General features: G+C 37.3%; 1 protein-coding gene across 2 annotated transcripts in view; it reads right to left on the reverse strand.

Moving 5' to 3' along the window:
- Nucleotides 1–22,777, reverse strand: part of mad1l1 (mitotic arrest deficient 1 like 1) — an 81,579-nt gene that overhangs the window by 31,329 nt on the left and 27,473 nt on the right. For both annotated transcript variants that reach the window (XM_057332466.1, XM_057332469.1), the window contains exons 12-17: nucleotides 15,323–15,463; nucleotides 13,820–13,876; nucleotides 13,161–13,252; nucleotides 11,113–11,203; nucleotides 5,694–5,898; nucleotides 3,198–3,388 (exon numbers count right to left, since the gene is read on the reverse strand). In XM_057332466.1, coding sequence (XP_057188449.1) covers nucleotides 3,198–3,388; nucleotides 5,694–5,898; nucleotides 11,113–11,203; nucleotides 13,161–13,252; nucleotides 13,820–13,876; nucleotides 15,323–15,463 — 777 coding nt within the window. The remainder of the gene's footprint in view (nucleotides 1–3,197; nucleotides 3,389–5,693; nucleotides 5,899–11,112; nucleotides 11,204–13,160; nucleotides 13,253–13,819; nucleotides 13,877–15,322; nucleotides 15,464–22,777) is intronic.

Consider the following 22,777-nt stretch of genomic DNA (forward strand, 5'->3'; position numbering starts at 1 on the left):
AAAATGTACTGGTTCATTAACATAGTTAAGTACATTACACCCTATTTTTACAGATTTTTTTCTTGTATGGTTCAAAGTATCCACTGTATGTTTTTTAGATAGCTTATAAGCGAATACTGTAGTTAACTTAAGTATTTTTTCATGTACGCAAATATATTACTTTCTATTGTACAGTAAAAAACGGAAAACACGGAATCCAGAAAAATAAAAATGGTGTCTGAATTTACTTTTTTTCCACTCACAAACCAAAACCAAAAAACTTATCTAGTGCACTCTAAAATTGGGGGAGTAGGGGTGTAGAAAAAGACCGTTGTTTCTCTTAATTATCTTTTCATTGTTTAATAAAAATAAACAATTCATGCCATTAATATCAGGGCTCGACATTAACGCTTGTCCGCTTGTCCGGGACAAGTAAATGTTTTGTATGGGCAAGTGAGAGATAATTTTACTTGCCCGACTGGACAAGTAACTTGAAAAAAAATAACAACATTGCGACGTATATGTAGAATAATAAGAATATGTGCATTAGACAGAGCTGCGTGTTTGTGTGTAGTGCGTTTGTCGTGGTGGTGCTTGTTGTGTGCGACAATAATCAATGGCGCACCGCCTTTGCTAGTTATAGTCCATATATGCGGACGCTGAATCCTGTCATTTAAATGTCATCTGGCTGTTCTGCGTGTCCGAGTGAATTACGTGCACAGTTTAACATACAACACGAGTGATGGTCGAGTATGTGTCTGCATCTGCACTGTATGCGGATGTGAACACATGAACTTCATTTACAGTCAGAGTTGCTTTGAGAGTTTATTTTACGAGCGCTTTACTGTTTGAGTGAAGTTATCGGCAAACACACAAAAACTCAAGCGTCTTCCCGAAGACCCATCAAAATAAAAGTCCCGTTAAATTGAACACTCAGACAAAAAATACTGTGGTGTACTATAGTATTTGCTTTTGAAAATTGTAGTGCCCTTGTAGTGAATTGATAAACACTGTATATAGTAAAGTTAAAAAACACTGTAGTATCTAAGAATTTTAATGCGGTTTATTATAATACACTACTACAGTAATTTATGTGGACAAATATACCACTATTGTATAGTTAACAAGGAAAAATACTGGGAAAAAAAACTGTATACAATACAAGGAAAAAAAACAGAGAAAATATTCAAACAAATTTAGGTAATCTAAAAATGATATGGCCCTAATTTATTCATCTGTATGTAACATGAATGTCTTTTGTCAGTGTCTATTCATGATGAACTGCACTTGCATATTTTTTTTTAATAATGACAACAGACGATTTATACTTGTGCTCCTACAGTTTGGCTTGTGCTACCAAACTTTAAACCTTTCTAACACCAGTGCTATGTGCAAAAAAAGTTAACCTACAGCCTTAACACTAATAATAATTACTGCTTGCCTTTGTTTTATAGCAGTCACGGAGAGTAGGCCTATAACCAAATTCAGGCAGCCAAAGCGGACACTAGTTAAAATGCTTAGAAGCAAACTTGACCAATCTAGATCCGGAACAATTATATTGAGAATTCAAATGAAATATCATTTTTTTATCGTTGGACAAGTAATTTTTGTACTCGGACAAGTGAATGACAAGTTTACTTGTCTGAAGGACAACCACATGACAATGCTTAATGTCAAGCCCTGAATATGTAGGGAAAAAAGACGAACCATCTGTTCATCACATCATTCATTATGATCAACTTCACTCATTTTATACATTTTGTGAAGACAGCAAATTTTCAAGCGTCTGTGAAACGCTGCATTGATTCCAGGTTTTCTATAATGCTGTGAGCGCTTAATTGGCCGGTGCAAAGCAAAACTTCACATAAATGCATAAAGAACTATACTATCTACATAAATTAGTTTTATCTGTGACTGACAGCAAAGTTGTTCAAGTTCTCCGGTTGGCAAACAAACTCATGGGTATTATAGAGCTCCAGTACGCTCATTCTGCTACAAACAAACAAACAAAAAAACTAAAAAAGGCCGGATCCAGAAAGTCTATCGGCAATATTTCGATAGTAACTGATAATAACTGATATTTGACAAATTGATTCAAATAAAATCTAACAGGACTAAAACGTACAAAACTGTACAATCATAATCATACTATAGAGCCGTTTACATTTCAGAGACTTACTTTACTTGAACAAACGGCGTACTTATCTTAAGTACTTTGGTGAAGGTGATTTTCTTGATTAAAAGTTATTCCAGACCTTGAACTCTTGCTGTTAATGTGAACAAACCAATTTCCTGAATTTTTCCTTCTGCTAGAATCTGTGCTTTCCCTCAGCAAACACCCAATAAGAAGAGCGTAACCCCTGCGGAGATCAATGCTACGCTCCTCACATTCACCCGAGGCTTGAAGAAGGTTCACATAAGGACACACACACACACACCTCAACTCAAGTTCTTCCTGTAGCTCTTTGAATGCTCAACCTTGACATTGGATTCTAATGTCATTCTTTTGATTTTTATGCATTTCAAACATGCAATATAAAGAACAAACCACCTTTCTAAAAAACAAGATTTGTTTGTTGACAATCTCTCAAGGTAATACTTTAGATTGACATAAAATCATATTCATGTTACCAGCAAATGCTTGCTTTAACATGCTTACGTGGTTTAAATTTTTTTCTAGTTTCAGGTACGGTTGGAAGTATTTACCCATGCACTTTAAAACACTGGGCCTCACGCATAAAAACTTTAAAAGCTTCCAAAGAGCATGCATATATTTGTAAAATGATTCGACATATTGTAAAGAACATTATGAGAAAACACAAGCTTGACATCTTTAATAATGACTGAATAAGGCCACATCAAAGATTCAAATCAATGTTTAGAAAACCAACTTCCGGTATTTTTGCGCAAAATACTGAAACATACTGTTAATAAAATCATTAAATTCATTATTCAAAAAATAAAAATGTGAGTACTGTCTTTTTTTGGCTGTACTTACTTTGATTCTCCTAGTCTCACTTTAGCCTGGATTTCACAGTGAGGGTCACTGTGAACTACATTTAAGTTAATAATTGATAAATCCTGACATGTGATTGAAAAATGTATCATCTCTTTCAATACGCAAAATTTATACATCAGGCCCATTGTGTTTACAGTCTGTGCTGTGTGAAGTGAACGGGCTGCTTCAACATAAACCGTGCGCATATGGATAAATGTACCTTAAACAGAAGCGAATCTTCCATGTGTTCAGCATACACGGATGTGAGCCGATACTGGTTTTCCACAGTGATATCGATCTGGTACCCGGTCAGTACGTAGCAAGCCGTGCGAAACTCTTGAATCTTCTTCTGGAACACTTCCTTCAGGCGCTGGTTCTTTAATTCTGCACTTTCCAACTGTTTACGCAGGTCTGAAAAAACATTCAAATCATTGATTTTTAGCAAACACACTCAAAGTCATTCATTTTTCATGGTTGATCAATGTAATCAATTGCTAAACTCCCCCAATCTACCTATATAATTACTTTCATGGCTGACCCACTCATTGTGAATGCCTAGTAAACAAGAAAAAACATTAAAGGCCAAGATCATATGACAATATTCATTTGAATATTACAGAACTATGAAAATGGATCGCCTAAATGGTCAATAAGAAAAAACTCGACTGTTTCTTACAGCCGCAGCCATTTCTGCATGTGCAACAGCCGCCACATCGCTACAGCAACTTTAATTTTCTAATGGCGGATTCATGAAAATTGTATTATGGACCATAAAAGTTCTGCAGGAAAGAGAGATAAATGTTCTGCTATGGTCTACTGTAATTGCAAACCAGAGCGGGGCAGTTAAACTGCGAATGCAGCACATAACTAAACACACCGATGCGTTACATTTTTGTTGTCTTTTACAATTTATATGCATTAGTTTTAATGACATACCATGTTCATGTATCTCCTCTTTACATCCACTAGAAGCTCTTTTTAAATATGATAATTATCATCTCATTCAGTTGCCACAGAGAACAAGACAGATGAATACATAGAAAGATATTTGGAAGAATGCTTGTAACCACAGTTCTTGCCCACCATTGACTACCATAGTAGGAAAAATGACAATGGTAGTCAAAAGTGCCCCAGAACTGTCTGCTTTCTTAGATTCCTCAAAATATTTAAAATATATAACATTTTTACTACCTACTATGGTAGTCAATGGTGGCCACGAACTGTTTGGTTACAAGCATTCTTCCAAATATCTTTCTCTGTGTTCATCAGATCAAAGACATGTATGCAGATCTGGAACAACTCGAGTGTGATTAAATGATGACAGAATTTTCTTTTTTTGGTGAACTGTTCCTTTAAATTAAGTAATTAAAGATACATTCCTCATTGGCCATCCTTTTGCAAATTCGTGATGAATGTAAAACATTTTAACCAACTTTCTAAAACAAAAGTCTCTTTCCAAAAAACAGGTAAAGTAAAAACTAATGAGGTCACATAAATAATCGTAACTGAAAACACTTATGGGTGTGTAAAAGATCACTTTTTCCAGATTTCATCCACAATCCATTTCAAATGCCAGAAAACAGAGTAGATAAACAGCAATCAAACATCCTTCACCTAAATATGAATTACTTAATGGCCACAGAGTGAGAGTGCATAAACAAACAAGTAAAAAAGATGATTGCCAACTCAATAAAACCAAAACATGAAGAACTGCACTCAGCTAATGGCAATTTACGTGCCAAATCATAGACTTATGCAATATACAGTGACTCCCACAAGCCGTACTTAATGTCTAAATGCTTGTGCTTTAAACACAAAATATAAAACCAAACAAATGCTGCTTTTCGCTGCACCTGCTCTCAAAACTAACTAGCACTTGCTTCAACTGCGTTAAATTGTCTGGCCCAAAGGTCATTTTTTATGGATGTTAAGTCAGTTCCCACAGGTACGATAGCAGTGTAACCAAGGGTGTATTTTATCACATTAACAACGGACATGTGCCAGGAGGTTTAGCAACCAGAAAGTGTCCAAATACTCCATCTTAATTCCCAAAAATACGAAGAACCGAGCAAAATGCTGCAGTGCGTCAGTAGGAAATATCAGTTTACATTTCCGTCTGTATATATGAAGAGTTTGGTTCCAAAAATGTTTTTTATTGTGCATTCCAATTAATATCAATCAAACTGCAGTTGGTTTGTTTTGATTTAAGCCGTAATAACAAAAAAAGGTACAAAAAAAAAAAAACAGCTTATCTGAGTTATCTCATTTTGGAACCAAACTCTTCATATATATATATATATATATATATATATATATATGTGTGTGTGTACGGCTGCAGAAAAAATTAAGAGATACATTTTCATTTCAAATCAAATGCATTTAAATGTATTTCAACAAAATCAAACCTCAGGAGTGACAAAGTCATCCAACAGCAATGTGAAAGACACATGAAAACTGTGATAAAACTCGTGGTTATGTGTTTGTTTTCTTTGAGAGAGAGAGAGAGAGAGAGAGAGAGAGAGAGAGAGAGACAGAGAGAGAGAGAGACAGAGAGAGAGAGACAGAATACAATAAATAAATGCGCCCCAATGAATTATGGATCATCGGAACACCCCACTTAAGACCACTGAACATTTAGCCCTGGATTTACAAAAACCTAAAACGCAACAATGAAGGAAGAAGGATTAGGAAGAAGTTTAGACACAGGTATATTCACCCAGTATTTCCTGTGAAGGTGGGATGATGAGTGTGGTATCATCTGTTGGCATGGCCCCGCCTGCCTCCATTTTTCTGAGACGGCCCCTCAAACGTTGACATTCGGCCCAGAGCTGCTCCACCTCTTCAGCTCGCTGCTGCTTGGCGATGCTGGTGGGATTCATCTGCAGGTGGATCACCTTGGTCTTCACTGGATCATAGTCGCCCTGATGGACATGAAAAATGTTAAAAGCGTCATTTGTTTTAAACAGTCACTCAAATTCAAGCTTAATATGTAAACTTTATAGGTGCTGTGTGTGATATTTAGGAGGATCTATTGACAGAAATGCAATATAATATACAAAACTATGTCTTCATAAAGACATTGCATAATGAAGCGTTATGTTTTTATTACCTTAGAATGAGCTATTTCTATCTACATACATCGAGGATCCCCTTGCATGGAATTTGCCATGTTGTTTCTACAGTAACCCTAAACGGACAAATTGCTCTACGGAGCATTTCATAAATAAGTTATCTCCTTCGGCAAAGAAGCGAAAACATGGTGACATCTTAGTCCTGTGTCAGCCTCCGTATGCTTTGAAAGGGAGTGGGGAGGGGTTCAGCAAGCCGTTGGTTGCAGTTTGCAACCTCACCGCTAGATGCCGCCAAATTTCATACACAGGACCTTTAACTGAGCCAGTTATGGGTTTTTTCCATGAACTGTGTAAATACTATGGCGCTTTGAAATATGGTAAAACATCCCAGCTCAACACAGAAACACTTGAAGGATGAAATAGGGTAATGTCATTTTTTTTATGTAAACTGGTTTGAAAGCCGTTAAAATTTTGGCATTTTGATGAAACAAGCTGCGCAGAATGTCAGCTATAACTATTTAACTAAAGCATTCATTCAATTTATTTTTAACAAAAAGAAAAGACTCATAACACTAATCAGAATCCCTTCATAGTTATTAATATGGTGCAAAACAATTTTGAACAGAAAGTAATATACACAAATACAAAGTAAACCACCAATTCCATCTATTCCACTAAAATATTGTAACACTTTACAATAAGTTGCTATTTGTTAACAATTAGTTAATGCATTAGCTAATATGAACTAACAATTAACAATACTTCTACAGCATTTGTTAATATTAATTCACGTTCATTTCAGCATTTACTAATACATGATTAAAATCAAACATGGTCACTGTTAACATTAGTTAATGCACCGTGAACTAACATGAATATACCAATATACCAATATAATAAAAGTTTAAATGAAAGAAGTCTGAAAACAAAAGGTTGAAAAGGTTTCATAACCTTAACAGCACTTTAAAACTTTCATAAAATCAAATCCATTCAATCAAAAGTATGACACTGTAAACCTTTACTGAATAAAAGTTATTAAAGAAAACTCACTAACGCTTGTTAGGAAAAAACGACGACGACAACAACAGAAGGTGACATGGAAAATTGAGTCTGAGGTTCAGACTTCAGACAGAAAACTTTAAACATGTCTACATACTGACTGGCCGCCAAATCTCTGAATCATTCCACATCTCAAAGTCTGCCAGAGGATGATTCAGCCAAAATAATCGGAGGAAACAGATCTGAAACTAAGTATGTGACAACTTGGTTAAGTGAAGTTTAACAGCTCATTCATCAAACAATTATATACACATTAACCAGTTCAACAACTGAGACTTAAAATATGACGCCAAAGAAAAGCATGAGACGTTAAAATCACGTTTTCTTCAAAAGGCTCTCAAGCCTAAAAACTACATTTATCCAAATTACTTTCCAAACAAAAGAACCGTGGAGCGATAGTTCATCCCGGCCTGAAACGAAAGGCTTTATCTCGTGGAACATTCTTCATTTGGGTGTATAACTTCAGGGGTTTAAAAGCCATTACTGAGCCTTCTGGAGAATTAAAGGACCCATCAAAGAATAATGCCTCAATCTGAACATCTCATTACTGAGCAAATTACATCAACCTGAGCTGAACACCCGAGTACGAGAAGAGGGGCAGAGAGACCGAAGAGGCGACATACTGCAAAACGCAAAGCGAGAGGATGAACGAAAAAAAAAAAAACTAGAAATAGCAAAATGAAAGATTCAACAGACTGTAAATTGGTGTTCCAAAAGTTGATTGAAAGTAAAAACACAAAGGCGTTGAGGTTGTAGGGGTGACGTGTATCTAACATTTAAAATTGGTAAAGGTTAGCAGGCCTCGGGCCAAGAATAAACCCCTCTTATACCTCGACAAGTTTCGAGTGAGTGGCTATTCATAAACGTCCACCTGAATTCGCTTATTTTTACTCCGACATGTTGAACGTCACAGATAATGGATAGAAGAGGCCTATAAATATTGCAGATGAAGTCGAAGCGCATTAAAACGCCCAAGCGTAGGAGGGAGCGGGATGAATGAGTGACGCGGCTTTTGGATTCCAGACTTTTCCGTTTGTTTTGAGCTGGAACCAGTGTCGAGGTCTAGCGGAGCATGTCTGACCGATTCCAGCCTGGCCGATAGCATCATTGCACCATGAAGTGAAACGGAAGGATAAATGGACAGGATGCTGCCGATAAATATAAAAGCATCACTATAAAGATAAATGTGGGGAGAAAAATACCCACACACTGTTACACGGGCACTGGGCTCGAGGTACAGTGTAATACATCATAAACACTTCTGACAATTTAAGTGGATTCTAAACAATACAGAGTAGATGTGGGCATTTGGTCTAACTCGAGTGAGTACTCGAGGGGAATGCATCTGAGCTAGTATTTACTGAACCAATCACTGTAAGCGATGACTAAATTAAAAACATACTGGCGTATATGGTTATTTGTAACCATTTGGATGAACTACACTGCAAAAACAAATAAAAACAAAATACACAAGTAACAGCAGTCGGTTGCATTTTATATTAAAGAAGTAAATTGCTCTGCAACCAGAAGGAAATAAACTTCATTTTGTACCAAACAACACCCCTTAATAGAAAGCTCTACTTCTTCTGGGTGTTAACTTGCCGGGACACGTCCGGCTCTGTACCCACATCCACAATGTAACTAATCCGATCAGATTAAGAGCCTGTTTTTGACTCCAGGTACATACAACGTGAAGTACTTATTCGACATTATGAATCTTTCGTTTTACATCCATCAAGTATTAAATACATTCATACAAATATAAACCAAATATTTGAATCCACACCACTAAAATATGTTTTGGTTTTATGGGTAGTAAATAAACTGTAAATGTGTCCTATGGTACGACAGCAAAAATGTAGAAAAGAACTAACAATGCAGATAAATCTCTCTTATGCTCTTTTATACTATACCTACAAATAATAACAATTTAAAATAATAAATGATTAACAGTTTTTTATTTTTGTTGTCACACCATAAGACACATGTACAGTATATTTGCCAAAGACCCATATACATATTTTGGTTATATGTAGAGAATATTTTACCGTTACATGTAAAGCAAAAATAAGTTTATAAATAATATTTATGAAGCCGTTGCCGTGATATAATACGATCTGATTTCCCGCCACAGTACATGTGTACTGAAAATATACCGATAGACATGCATCTAAACGCGTTAAATATTTAAACAGTAGGATATACAGTCCAACTTCTTTAAGTGCCTCTAGCCAAACATAATTTATTCATTGACCAATAAAAAATAAATACAAAACAACACCGTGAAATGGTTAAAGGACTATCCTCAAGTATGTTTAAGTTGGGGCTTTGAAGAAAAAAAACGCAAATATTCAGAGAAACTCCAGCCAAGGGAAGTCAAACGTGGCACACAAGCACGCAAGCACACATCTCGCGCTACAGCAAAGCTTCAACAATGTTTTTTATGTTCCTACAATGGCACACATCACCGATAAATTGGCGATTTACAATTAGACCAGCAATGAAACCATGTTAGTTTGTACGAAGAGAGGATGTTTTGACTGCACCTGTGAGTATGACCTTTTCTACAATGATCGCAAAACTGCAACTGAGAGAGCAATCTCTCCGAGGCCTGATGGGTAGTGCACGTCATGGCGCATTAAGCTGTGGTGAGCATGCAGGGACGGTGAGTTTCAATCTGGCTCGCTTCATTACCTGATCCTGTCTCCCCTCTCATAACATTTACAGTCCACTTAGGAATAAAACATAAAACCAAACAACAAAACTATTGTCAGTATTTCAAAAAACGTCGACATTTCAAATAAGTTTGATCTTACACAGAGAACACAGGGGTCGGTCTAAAGCGAAAAAAGAAACCATATGGCCAATTTGAATCCCAATCAAACTCTGACAGCATTAAATCAGTAATAATGTCTTGCATCTAATAATCATGCAGCGCAGATGTGCCAATTAAATTATGGACTACTGTGTGCAATTGGTTTCATTTAATAATATTTACATTAATATTGAACTTTTTTAATAATGAAGGCATAGGCGTAATTTGCGCACCACACAAGTTTTATTTTCAGAAGACAGAGAGCCGCTACTTCAGAAACGTATAAAAATGCGTGCATCATCCGCACTCGCGGCGCTGGCTTGTGCTTCCAGTGTCCAAGCACAAAAATGCGTAAACCAATAAACAAGTGACATTTTTAGTCATAGGAATAAAGTGTTATGTGTAGTGCACCGCAACAGCCCAATGACCTTCCCCAAATGACAGTTTGGGAAGCACATACTGTGAGAGCTGGAGTCGAAAAGCGGAGTAGCCAATGGACGGACCGCCCCCTATATATGATAAATATTCCCAATTAGTTATTACAGAAACAATTTATTTAAGTATTGTTTTTGTCACCTCTGTCCCCACCACTTTTCAAAACAAAGTTAGGCCACTGAGAGAAGGGCATTCAAGTGCATATTCTACTGTGCAGCCAAAAGTGAAACTTGCACATTTCTGGTTACATCTTTGAAAAGAAAATGTAATAATACATTTATATACAGATGTCAGAATTTCAGTGTGCTGGTGAAGTTCAAGCATAACCTAATATATTACTGTGCCTTAAAGGGACAGTTCACCCAAAAATGAAAATTCTGTCATGATTTACTCACCCTCAATTTGTTCCAAACCTGTTTTAAATATTATTTGTTCCGTTTAACACAAAGAAAGATATTTGAAAGAATGTCTGTAACCAAACTGCCCCAGAACTGTTTGGTTACAAACCTTCATCCAAATATATGTTCAACAGAACAACAAACCTGATACAAGTTTGGAACAACTTAAGTAAATCATGACAGAATTTTCCCTTTTGGGTGAACTTTCCCTTTAAAAAGCGAAATATTTGATCGTTATTTTGTCAATTTTGTTTGGTGCTAATAGTCGCACTGTAATGGAAGTTTTCCAAAATTTGATTTTTTTAAGGAATAATTGTAATAATAAGTCAAAATTAGAGTTCAGGGTTAAAATGTCACCTGCAGGTTGTGCCTTTCCAGTCTCATCTCCAGGATGTTGTTTTGCTCTTCAAGTCGCAGACGTTCTGCCTCCAATTCCTCAATCTTCTGCCTAAACCCACACAAAGTATTTTGCATTTAAAAAAATAGAAACATACATGACTTACTGTATTTCATCAGAACTTGTGAATGGACAAAATTAACACACCAATAACAAAATTCATTCCGCGAAATACACCACCAACACCAGACTCTTAAGTTCGATAAAATACTACAGTAAATACATTTTAAAAACCAATCCAGTGGGGTCCACTGAACAACTGAAATTTACAGTTTGATTTATATTCTGGATTTATGTGACAGATTTTCAAATAGCTGAAAAGGAAAAGGCTACGACGTAAAACAAAGACAAAATATTTAAGGTGCTGCTTTATTTCTAGGTCAATGATCAAAAAGAGAATGTGACATTGAGCGTGTAAGCTCTTTTGTGCAAAAGGTCAGATGTCCTTGCTTCCACTGAAGCACACGAGATGCTCTCTGGAACATTCTCTAATCATGCTGGGATAACATGGATCATCAGGTTTGGCTCTAACTTGTGGCACCCATGCCAGCTCAAGGGCATGTTATCATTAAAGTGAACGAGACATGCCAACTTTTCATTGAAATTCATGATGCTAATAAATACAAACAATAGGCTTTATAATAAAAACAGCTGTGTGAAATAAGAAATATGCAAAACAGAAGCAGAAGCGTTGCAATATTACTATCAAACAAATTAATGCGTAATATTAATACTGTCGATTTTGCAACTTGTCACTTTATTCTTTTCTTATCTTGCCATTTCTTCTTCTATTGTCTATCACTTTTTTCTCATTTTTTGTATCTCTTGCACAATTTGATCATCTCTGCACATTTGTATCTTTTTCTGCACAAAGCATGTTCTGAAGCATTCAAGAAAGTTTTTCAATGTAGACAGTACTTGTATGACTTCACATGACCCCACTGTATTTTTCCGTGAAAACACTTCTAAGGAGTTACACAGGACGTTCCGAGTTCAAAAGTAATTCAGTCTTTTCAAAACTATATCAGAATGTCAGGCAACATTTAGCCTGGATTATTTTTGCTTTTGTAGACTGATGCACAAGTCCTGGACTTTCCTTCAATACAAAACAAAACAAATATTCAATTACGGTCTAAACTACTTAATGAAACAGTTCCAAGAGCGATTGGGTGAAATTTCTTTGAGGGTAATTACAGGATCAAAAAGAAAGAGGAACTAGTGATTGAATGAAAGCTCACTCCTCAAATGAGCGAGCAGGGCCACGAAAGCTAATGCAGTCCATAGTAATTAGGCAAAGCAACAGGCCATGACAAAAACCACAGACACAAGCTAATGCTTCACATGCTAATATTCATCCAGGCCACTTTAATATGTTAATAGTGGAATGAGAAATCCACCGCTTTTCAAGTCCCTCTATTTTTAAAATGCGGTAGAAAGTGCTAATAGCTCACACTCGAGGTTATTTATTTGCCCTGTTTTGTTCGTGTCTGTGTGGCTTCGTACAAGCTGTGTTGTAAAATAAACTGCTGTCGACCCCCAGGTCCCTCTTTAATTTACTCAGCGGTCAGGATGCATTTATCAATCTATGCTTCTGTGTTATACACACCTAATGGGAATACACAGCCTCAAAGATATTTGAGTCATTCAGGCTAAGACAGGAATGGGCAGCGAATGTAAAACTGCCAAACACAGCCAGCATTTTCATGCCATGTTGAAAGGGTGGGTAAATCGGAAAACTAAGCAGATCGCACGCTGTGCTCAAGCGAATCTCATTTACATTTTACTGAAAACAAGATTTGAATATCTTTGAAAGATGTGATGCAAGCCATTCAAATGCACCTGGTAATTGCACAGAAGCCAGCCAATCAGAACAAAGCTTATGAATTTGAGAAAGCTCTGGACGTGTCATGACTCCAGCGACTGGACCAGTGGGAAGGGCAACCTTGTCTTATGACACCGAACTGTCCTGAACAATCATATAGACCAAAAGGACATACTGTAAAATTACCTGAGAGTGGCGTTCTCTTCCGCCGTTGCTAAGGTGCTTGTTTCAGTATTTGACTTCTGCTGCTCTCTAAGATCCTCAAGTTCTGCAGCCACCTGACAGAGCAAAGAATGAAAGTTGAAGAAGACTATATAGCACCTGCAGGCCATTAAACATATCACTTTAGTTCGACTCTTATGCTGATTTTATATTTCTGGTATACCTAGTTTTATTAAATATGATACTAACAGGACCCTACTTAAAGCAACACTTTGTAGTTTTTCGAACTTAAAATAACATATCTAAAATTATTTCAGCGGTAGAACAACTCTTAACTAGACGAATTTGCACTGCCGCTGCTACTGAGCAGCCTCATAGCGGCTACAACCACACTCCATAAGTTCTGTGTTTGGGTCGGTACACACAACCCCGCCCATCACCTGCTTGCAGAAGAGTGTGAGTCTCCAAATGGTGTTTCTGCATTCGCCGGTTTCATCAGCTTAGTAAATAAATTCACGTATATCGCGCTGCACACGGGGAAGCTTATACAGAGGCATTATTTACGACACTGTTAACAGACAATTGCGCTTATCAACCACACGGGGGAGCCGTGAGCAAAAGTTCCAAAGTGTTGCTTTAATGGTTTAAATGTCAAGATTCCCGCGATAATAGATGACACTTACCATCTGAGTTTGTAGTTTGAAGGTGCCTGCCTCCTCTTGGGCTTTGGACAGCTGAATCTATCAGAGCGAAACAGATCATTCCCATAAACACAAGATCCATAACAGTAAATTATAAAGTCTTGAGGGCGGTCAATATCAGAAGCGTTGCCTGGATATTTCTCCAATGAGGCCAGCCTACACAAGGCAAGTCTAGACTTTTTAATATGCACTTTGTTTTCATGAATATCCTGTCCAGTGTGGTGTAACTTGTGCTTAATTAAATCCCACAACATTTTTTTGAACATAAAAACGGTATGAACTCTGTGCACTTCAATGATAAACATCCCTGGTGTTGTTGTGCGTGATTCATCAATGTATGTTACTCTGAAGAAAACAATTTGCTTCATTTTCCGCCTACTGACCACAGCTAAATAGGCACGCCGACTTCTCCGGTGAAGCCAGAAATTTAATAACCAAATAAAGAGTTCGTTAAAATGACTGCAAAATGCACGATGTTGATCAATTTTATACAACAGTTCCTCTAATTATTAAAATTAAAGTGATACTTCACCCCAAAATGAAAATTCTGTCATCATTTACTCACCTTTGAGTTCTTTCAAATCTGTATAAATGTCTTTGTTCTGATGAACTCAGAAAGAGATTTGGAAGAATGCTTGACACAGACACATTTTGACCCCCATTGACTACCATAGTAGGAAAAAATACAATGGTAGGCAAAAGTTCCCCAGAAATGTTTGCTGTCCTACATCCTTCAAAATGTCTTTTGTGTTCAACAACAAAAAAAGATCAAGTAATGTTTTCCTACTATGGGAGTCAATGGGGGGCAAGATCTGTTTGGTTACAAGCATTCTCCCAAATATCTTTCTCTGAGTTCATCAGAACAAAGAAATTTATTCAGATTTGGAACAACTTGAAGGTGAGGAAATGATGACAGAATTTTCATTTATGGGTGAACTGTCCCACTTTAAAGGAATAGTTCACCTTGAAAATGAAAATTCTGTCATTATTTATATGCCCTCTTGTCATTTCAAACCTGTATGACTTTCTTTTGCAGAACACAAAAGAAGATATTTTAAAACGTGTTGGTAACAGAAAACCACTGGTCCACATTGACTTTTGTGTCCATACAATAGAAGTCAATGGGAACATGTTTTTTTGGATACCAGCGTTCTTCAAAATATCTTGTTTTGTGTTTTGCAGAAGAAAGAAATTCACACAGATTTAAAATGACAACAGGGTGAGTAAACGATAACAGAATTTAAATTTTAAAGATGAACTATTCCTTTAGGAATAATACAGAGTCAATGTTTGCATCAATCTGTCTACGTTTTAAATTAACGACCCTTTGGCTTCAGAATGACTTTTGTGAACAGTATATAAAACAAGTTACTTAGTGTCAGCTTTTTTATATACAAACCTTTTAGTATAATACATTATAATATAATAAACCCATTCCCATTAGGAAGAATTCCCAAAGCATTATGGGAAAATTAGCTCTCTCACCTCCATCTCAGCATTGTGGGCCTGGACTTTCTGCAGCATGTCCTCCGCCTCCTTGACCCGGAGCGATAGCTGAGGTGAGTATTCACTTGCGACCAGCTCGCTGTCGTACGACTCCAATATGGCCCTCATCCCATCTCGTTCCTGACCCACATACACAGAAATTAGTTTTAATTTCAATTCAATTCAGAGCAAGCTAGGTCAGTGCAATACATCAAAGACATTATCTGCATGGAAGAGCTATCTGAGTTGCTTATACACACGCGCACACACACACACACACACACACACACACACACACACACACACACACACGCACACACACACGTGAACAGTATAGATCTGCACGGCAGGGTGAGCTGGTGGCAAAATCCAATTTCTTAATAAAAGAATCGACTCACTGTCCTAATGTAAATTTAATTACAACCGCTTGATTGCGATTCACTTATTACTGGACTTATTGCGCACGCTTTGCCGCTCGACCGAATCAATGTACGACATTTCAATCTGCAAGCCTCAGTTGTAACATTGCTGTTTGGTTCTGGATGTACAAAGCGAGTTGAAAGAAATATTAGAAGAGAATTAATGGGGTGGACGAGCTCTGTGCCCGAGTCATCTGTGTAAATATCTCATTTTAGAGTCGATTAAACTGAAATTAAATCTAGTCTGGTCTCTAGAGCTCAAACTAGTCGGATCAATAAAACTATGGGATTCATTATGCGGAGTGTGAACTGAAAAAGCCATAAGATTAAAGAGACAAGCGATGGGGAATAACACATACATGCACAGTATGCACAGATATACATAATTGTAAAGCATATGAGCTGCACTAACAGACCTCAAACAACAGTTCTCGGTCGAAAGGAAAAGGTAATGATGCATTTCCGGAGCTTTGGTTAATTTGATCTGATGTAGTGATCGATATGCCTGACGTCAGTGTTCAATGACCTTGACCGATTCTGTGAGATCGAACAGAATATTAAAAAAAACGTATTTCTTATTTGATGACAACTCTGGCTATCCCAATTTGGCATGTGCAAATTTATGACCCCGATACGTTTCAATCTGGGAATTGAATAAATCAGCATACGGACTGAAGGACAGACAGACATTCAAAAACTGAAGGTTTCATTCAAAGTTCTGTGGTACTTTTTAAAGGTCAAAGTAAATTTCGCTTTATTTCCTGAAGTCATAAAAACAGTTCATTTCAATCTTTGAATATGAGTTTTGCGACCTAAGGGGTTCACACACAGACACGCTGGAATGTCGCCGCACGCACATGCACACTTACACACACCTCTTTAAAAGCTATTTCTGCTAATAATATTTACCCGTGCTTTTATCTCAAACTCACCCCATCCGTTCCCTTGATGGCAAACTCTCTTCCTGGACTCTATTATTTTGGTACTGCCTTCAGTGTTTTTGTGCCAGACAGAATCTGTGTTGGCCAGTGAGAGAGTGGCGCACTCTCACCCCCCTTTTCCCCCAATGGATCTTCATTTAAGAGAGAACTTGGGTCAATGCATCAATAAAACCTTTTTTATTGTGGCTTTTAATCATGAATAGAAAACTGTTAATCTATTAAGTTTATTAATTTGGCCGATGCATTATCCATATGCCAATAATGGCTCGTGACCTAGAAAGTTCAATTCTATCTTGCTGTGGTTTTCTTTTGATACATTACATGAAGCTGTGCAATAATCAACATGCTTTTATATTACATATACAGTGAGGGAAATATTTATTTGATCCCCTGCTGATTTTGTAAGTTTGCCTGCGTACAAAGAAATGAAGGGTCTATAATTTTTATGGTAGGTTTATTTTACCGGATAGAGACAGAATATCAAAAAAATCTGGGAAAAAGGTATTATATAAATGTTATAAATTGATTTGCATTTTAGTCAGTGAAATAAATATTTGATCCCCTACCAACCAGCAAGAATTCTGGCTCCACATATTGGTTATGTGCCTATATGGACCACAGATGAGTCCTGTCACTTTAAGGAAGTACTCATAAGCTCTTCCATTTCAACCTCTCCACCACCATGATCAAGACCAAATAGGTTTTAAATGATGTCAGCGACAAGATTGTAGACCTGCACAAACCTTGAATAGGCTACTGACAGAAGCTTGGTGAGAAGGAGACAACTGTTGGTGTGATTATTTGGAATTAGAAGAAATACAAAATAACTATCAATTGCCCTTGTTCTGGAGCTCCCCTCAAGATTTCCCCAATGGGGTAAAGATGATCATGAGAAAGGTTAAAGATCAGTCCAGAACTACACGGAAGAAGCTTGTTAATGATTTCAAGACAGTTGGGAACACAGTTAGCAAGCAAACCATTGGTAACACGCTATGCCACAATAGATTGAAATCCTGAAGCACCCGCAAGGTCCTCCTGCCCAAGAAGGCCCACCTGGCTCGTCTGAAGTTTGACAATGAACATCAAAATGATTCAGAAAAGGTTTGGAGAAAGTGCTGTGAGACCAAAATTGACTCCTGTTTTTGGAGGGAGAGAAATGCTCACTATGACCCCAAGAACACCATTCTGCAACATTCTGCTTTAGGGCTTTTTCTCTGCTACAGGTATACAGGATGACTTCACCGCATTGAGGGGCTGAGGGACGGGCCTATGTACCGTAAAATCTTGGACGAGAACCTCCTCCCCTTAACTAGGTCACTGAAGATGGGTCATGGATGAGCCTTTAACATGACAAAGACCCTAAACATATTGCCAAGAAAACCAAAGAGTGGCTTAAGGAGAAGCACATTAAATGTCCTAGCCAGTCTCTAGACCCTAGTCCTATAGAACCTCTGTGAAGGAGGCTAAAACTCCATTTGCTGAGCGACAGCCAGGAACCCTTAAAGATTGACAGAGGAGTGGACTAAAATGTATCCGGACACATGTGCAAACCTGGTGACCAACTATCAGAAATGTCTGACCTCTGTGCTTGCCAACAAGGGTTTCTCCACCAAGTACAAAGTTATGTTTTGCTCGGGGATCAAATACTTTTTTCACTGACTGAAATGCAAATCAATTTATAACCTTTATATAACATTTTTTCCCCTGATCTTTTTGAATATTCTGTCTCTATCAGTTAAAATAAACCCACCATACAAATTATAGACCCTTCATTTCTTTGTAAGCAGGCAAACTTGCAAAATCAGCAGAGGATCTAATAATTATTTCCCTCACTGTATGCTGAATCTCATAAAAAAATATATATATATACTGTATATATGCCAAAATTGTAAAAAAGTATGACTGCCTTGAAAAATTATATTTTAAAGTTGCTGTGTGTGATATTTAGGAGGATCTATTGACAGAAATTCAATATAATGTATACTATATATTGTCTTCAGAGGTGTATAAAGACCGTCACCAGTTAAACCGTAGAATTTGCTGTTTCGATCTACAAACCCGATTCCAAAAAAGTTGGGACACTGTACAATTGTGAATAAAAAAGGAATGCAATAATTTACGAATCTCATAAACTTATATTTTATTCACAATAGAATATAGATAACATATCAAATGTTGAAAGTGAGACATTTTGAAATGTCATGCCAAATATTGGCTCATTTTGGATTTCATGAGAGCTACACATTCCAAAAAAGTTGGGACAGGTAGCAATAAGAGGCCGGAAAAGTTAAATGTACATATAAGGAACAGCTGGAGGACCAATTTGCAACTTATTAGGTCAATTGGCAACATGATTGGGTATAAAAAGAGCCTCTCAGAGTGGCAGTGTCTCTCAGAAGTCAAGATGGGCAGAGGATCACCAATTCCCCCAATGCTGCGGCGAAAAATAGTGGAGCAATATCAGAAAGGAGTTTCTCAGAGAAAAATTGCAAAGAGTTTGAAGTTATCATCATCTACAGTGCATAATATCATCCAAAGATTCAGAGAATCTGGAACAATCTCTGTGCGTAAGGGTCAAGGCCGGAAAACCATACTGGATGCCCGTGATCTTCGGGCCCTTAGACGGCACTGCATCACATACAGGAATGCTACTGTAATGGAAATCACAACATGGGCTCAGGAATACTTCCAGAAAACATTGTCGGTGAACACAATCCACCGTGCCATTCGCCGTTGCCGGCTAAAACTCTATAGGTCAAAAAAGAAGCCATATCTAAACATGATCCAGAAGCGCAGGCGTTTTCTCTGGGCCAAGGCTCATTAAAATGGACTGTGGCAAAGTGGAAAACTGTTCTGTGGTCAGACGAATCAAAATTTGAAGTTCTTTTTGGAAAACTGGGACGCCATGTCATCCGGACTAAAGAGGACAAGGACAACCCAAGTTGTTATCAGCGCTCAGTTCAGAAGCCTGCATCTCTGATGGTATGGGGTTGCATGAGTGCGTGTGGCATGGGCAGCTTACACATCTGGAAAGGCACCATCAATGCTGAAAGGTATATCCAAGTTCTAGAACAACATATGCTCCCATCCAGACGTCGTCTCTTTCAGGGAAGACCTTGCATTTTCCAACATGACAATGCCAGACCACATACTGCATCAATTACAACATCATGGCTGCGTAGAAGAAGGATCCGGGTACTGAAATGGCCAGCCTGCAGTCCAGATCTTTCACCCATAGAAAACATTTGGCGCATCATAAAGAGGAAGATGCGACAAAGAAGACCTAAGACAGTCGAGCAACTAGAAGCCTGTATTAGACAAGAATGGGACAACATTCCTATTCCTAAACTTGAGCAACTTGTCTCCTCAGTCCCCAGACGTTTGCAGACTGTTATAAAAAGAAGAGGGGATGCCACACAGTGGTAAACATGGCCTTGTCCCAACTTTTTTGAGATGTGTTGATGCCATGAAATTTAAAATCAACTTATTTTTCCCTTAAAATGATACATTCTCTCAGTTTAAACATTTGATGTCATCTATGTTGTATTCTGAATAAAATATTGAAATTTGAAACTTCCACATCATTGCATTCTGTTTTTATTCACAATTTGTACAGTGTCCCAACTTTTTTGGAATCGGGTTTGTATATACACGCGGGTCAAATGTTGTTTCTACAATAGCCCTAAATGGACAAACTACTCTACAGAGCACATTTGTAAATACGTTATCTCCTTCGGCAGAGAAGCAAAACGTGACGACATTTTTGTCCTGTGTCAGCCACCGTAGTGCCTGAAAGGAGGGTGGAGTGAGCCGCTGGTTGCAATACGCAACCTCACCGCTAGATGCCGCTAAAATCTCCACATTGTTGCTTTTCATTTTTATGCATTTGGCAGACACATTTATCTTGTAAATTAGTGCTTTCAGGTTACATTTTTTTGAGAATCCCTGGGAATCAAACCCACAACCTTTGTGCTGCTAATGCAATGCCCTACCAATTGAGCTACAGGAACAATAAGAGTTTGCCTCTTCTCAACGAGCCACACATGATTTGAGGTATTGAGTCCTGCATATAAAAAAGTGCTTAGTATTGTAACACACAGAATCCCATTGTCTACAACTCTGATGTATTGCAAACTTCATTTGTTTCCACTTTTTCCTAATACCGGAGTATTATGAACAGGCTTGCTCATCTTTATTCTTAATTAGATGCTCTGACAGCTTTAATTTTCCATGTGTGTGCTAAGATTGGCTTCCAGTGTGGGATGCTGGAGGTGAAGATGCTGTGAATGTCCTCACTGTAGACATCATTACACCCAGCCATTGACCTCATTAAAACAAATACAATCTATTTAGGAAATATGATTGGGGTTTATTGAAGCCTTTGTTAATTACCAATTAACCAAGATGTTGACAAACAAAGAACAAGGCTGATTATTATTCACATGCACGGCACGCTAAAGTGCTGCTCAAGATTTTTGGCTCTAGAGTTGCTGGCCAAGACTGAGATAAAGATAATATCAGACAGATAATATTTTTTGTCTTATTTTTTACCCCTGCGGCCCATTCATAAAGGTTTCTCGCTCCAGACACAAAAATAATTTGGTTTTCGTGACCATTTCCAAACCTGTCCTAAAATTAAACAGGACATTTCTACTTTAAGGTCCACTTTGAACGTTAGCAAAGTGTTCTTGTGCCAAAACTTATGTCATAATTTCATATTCGATGACCAATTTCCACCTTCTTTCTGACCCCTGGCCGGTGTGTTTTTTTGCTGCTGTGTTATTAATTAAAATGAGAAACACTCTGTTTTGTGAACTGTGCATTTACAGAGTTTTCATAGTTTTAATAGCTTCTTTATCTCTGTTCTCCTTCAATAACTGTCTCTTTCAAAGCCTGCGGCCTTAACAATACAAGCTAAAAAAATCCACACAAACTTTTAAGATCCGAAAGCAATGATCACTTTTTTTACATTACATTTATGCATTTAACAGACGCTTTTATCCAAAGCAACTTACAGTGCATTACAAGCTCATTTCAATTTTCTCTGTATACGTGTTTCCTGGGAATTGAACCCAAAACCTTTGGCGCAACTAACGCAGCGCTCTAACCACTGAGCTACAGGAACATAAAAGTAAATCATAAATGACAAAATAAGAATAAATAAGCAAGTTATGAGCAATAGCATAAATAAATACAATAGATGAAACATGCATATGAAATAAAAAATACTATTAAGGTATTTCAGGTTGTTCTACAGTGGTTTTCTGGGACGAAAATTGAATAATCAAATTTATAACAAAACTGCATAGTCTTCAAATTAAATATAGATTAATCCTCATTAAAGTTACAGATATGTATCAATCAAGAGCGATTTTGTCCTTTGTTAATATTAAAAAGGCAGCAGGTTTATACAGCGCTGTCACTTTAAGAGCTACACAAGAGTTGTCTAAACTTGGTGGGAAAATTTCTTCACCTTTGAATCCAAATCCCTAGTTAGTATTACAGTGTATTAATTCCAGTGGTTACGAAAGCTTGTAAATCATTAAAGGATGTAAAATAAGCCATAATGCATGCATTGTAATGCAGACATCCTTATGATGTATTTTTAATGGGTTCATAGAAAACGTAATCCAAAATTTGTTGTATACAAAAGTCATTTTATAACTCATTATTCTTTAATTCACTTTCAGGTGATATTAAGTTATACATTTAAATGAACATCAAGATTAGAGACAATAAGCCAGTTTATATAAAACAATTCCAAGAAGCCACGTGATTGGCCGAGCCGTGTTGTTTATTTCACTTTCAGGTGACATCACTTGCTGTTTACGTTTAAATTAACCTTAAGGTTATATAATAACTTTGTTTATATTTGAAAATTCTAAGCAGCCACGTGATTGGCTGAACAGTCGTTTCGTTGGTAGCAACCACACTCAAACCCCCAAAGCACCCTGAAGAAAGAGCACACAGGATCTTCTCTGAGATACCACGACTCTATATACTACTATACTACTACTACAATCACTACTCTTCTCTGAGATACCACGACTCTATATACTACTATACTACTACTACAATCACTACTCTTCTCTGAG

Source organism: Triplophysa rosa, linkage group LG4 (assembly GCF_024868665.1).
Source record: "Triplophysa rosa linkage group LG4, Trosa_1v2, whole genome shotgun sequence".
In the NCBI taxonomy this organism is placed as follows: Eukaryota; Metazoa; Chordata; class Actinopteri; order Cypriniformes; family Nemacheilidae; genus Triplophysa; species Triplophysa rosa.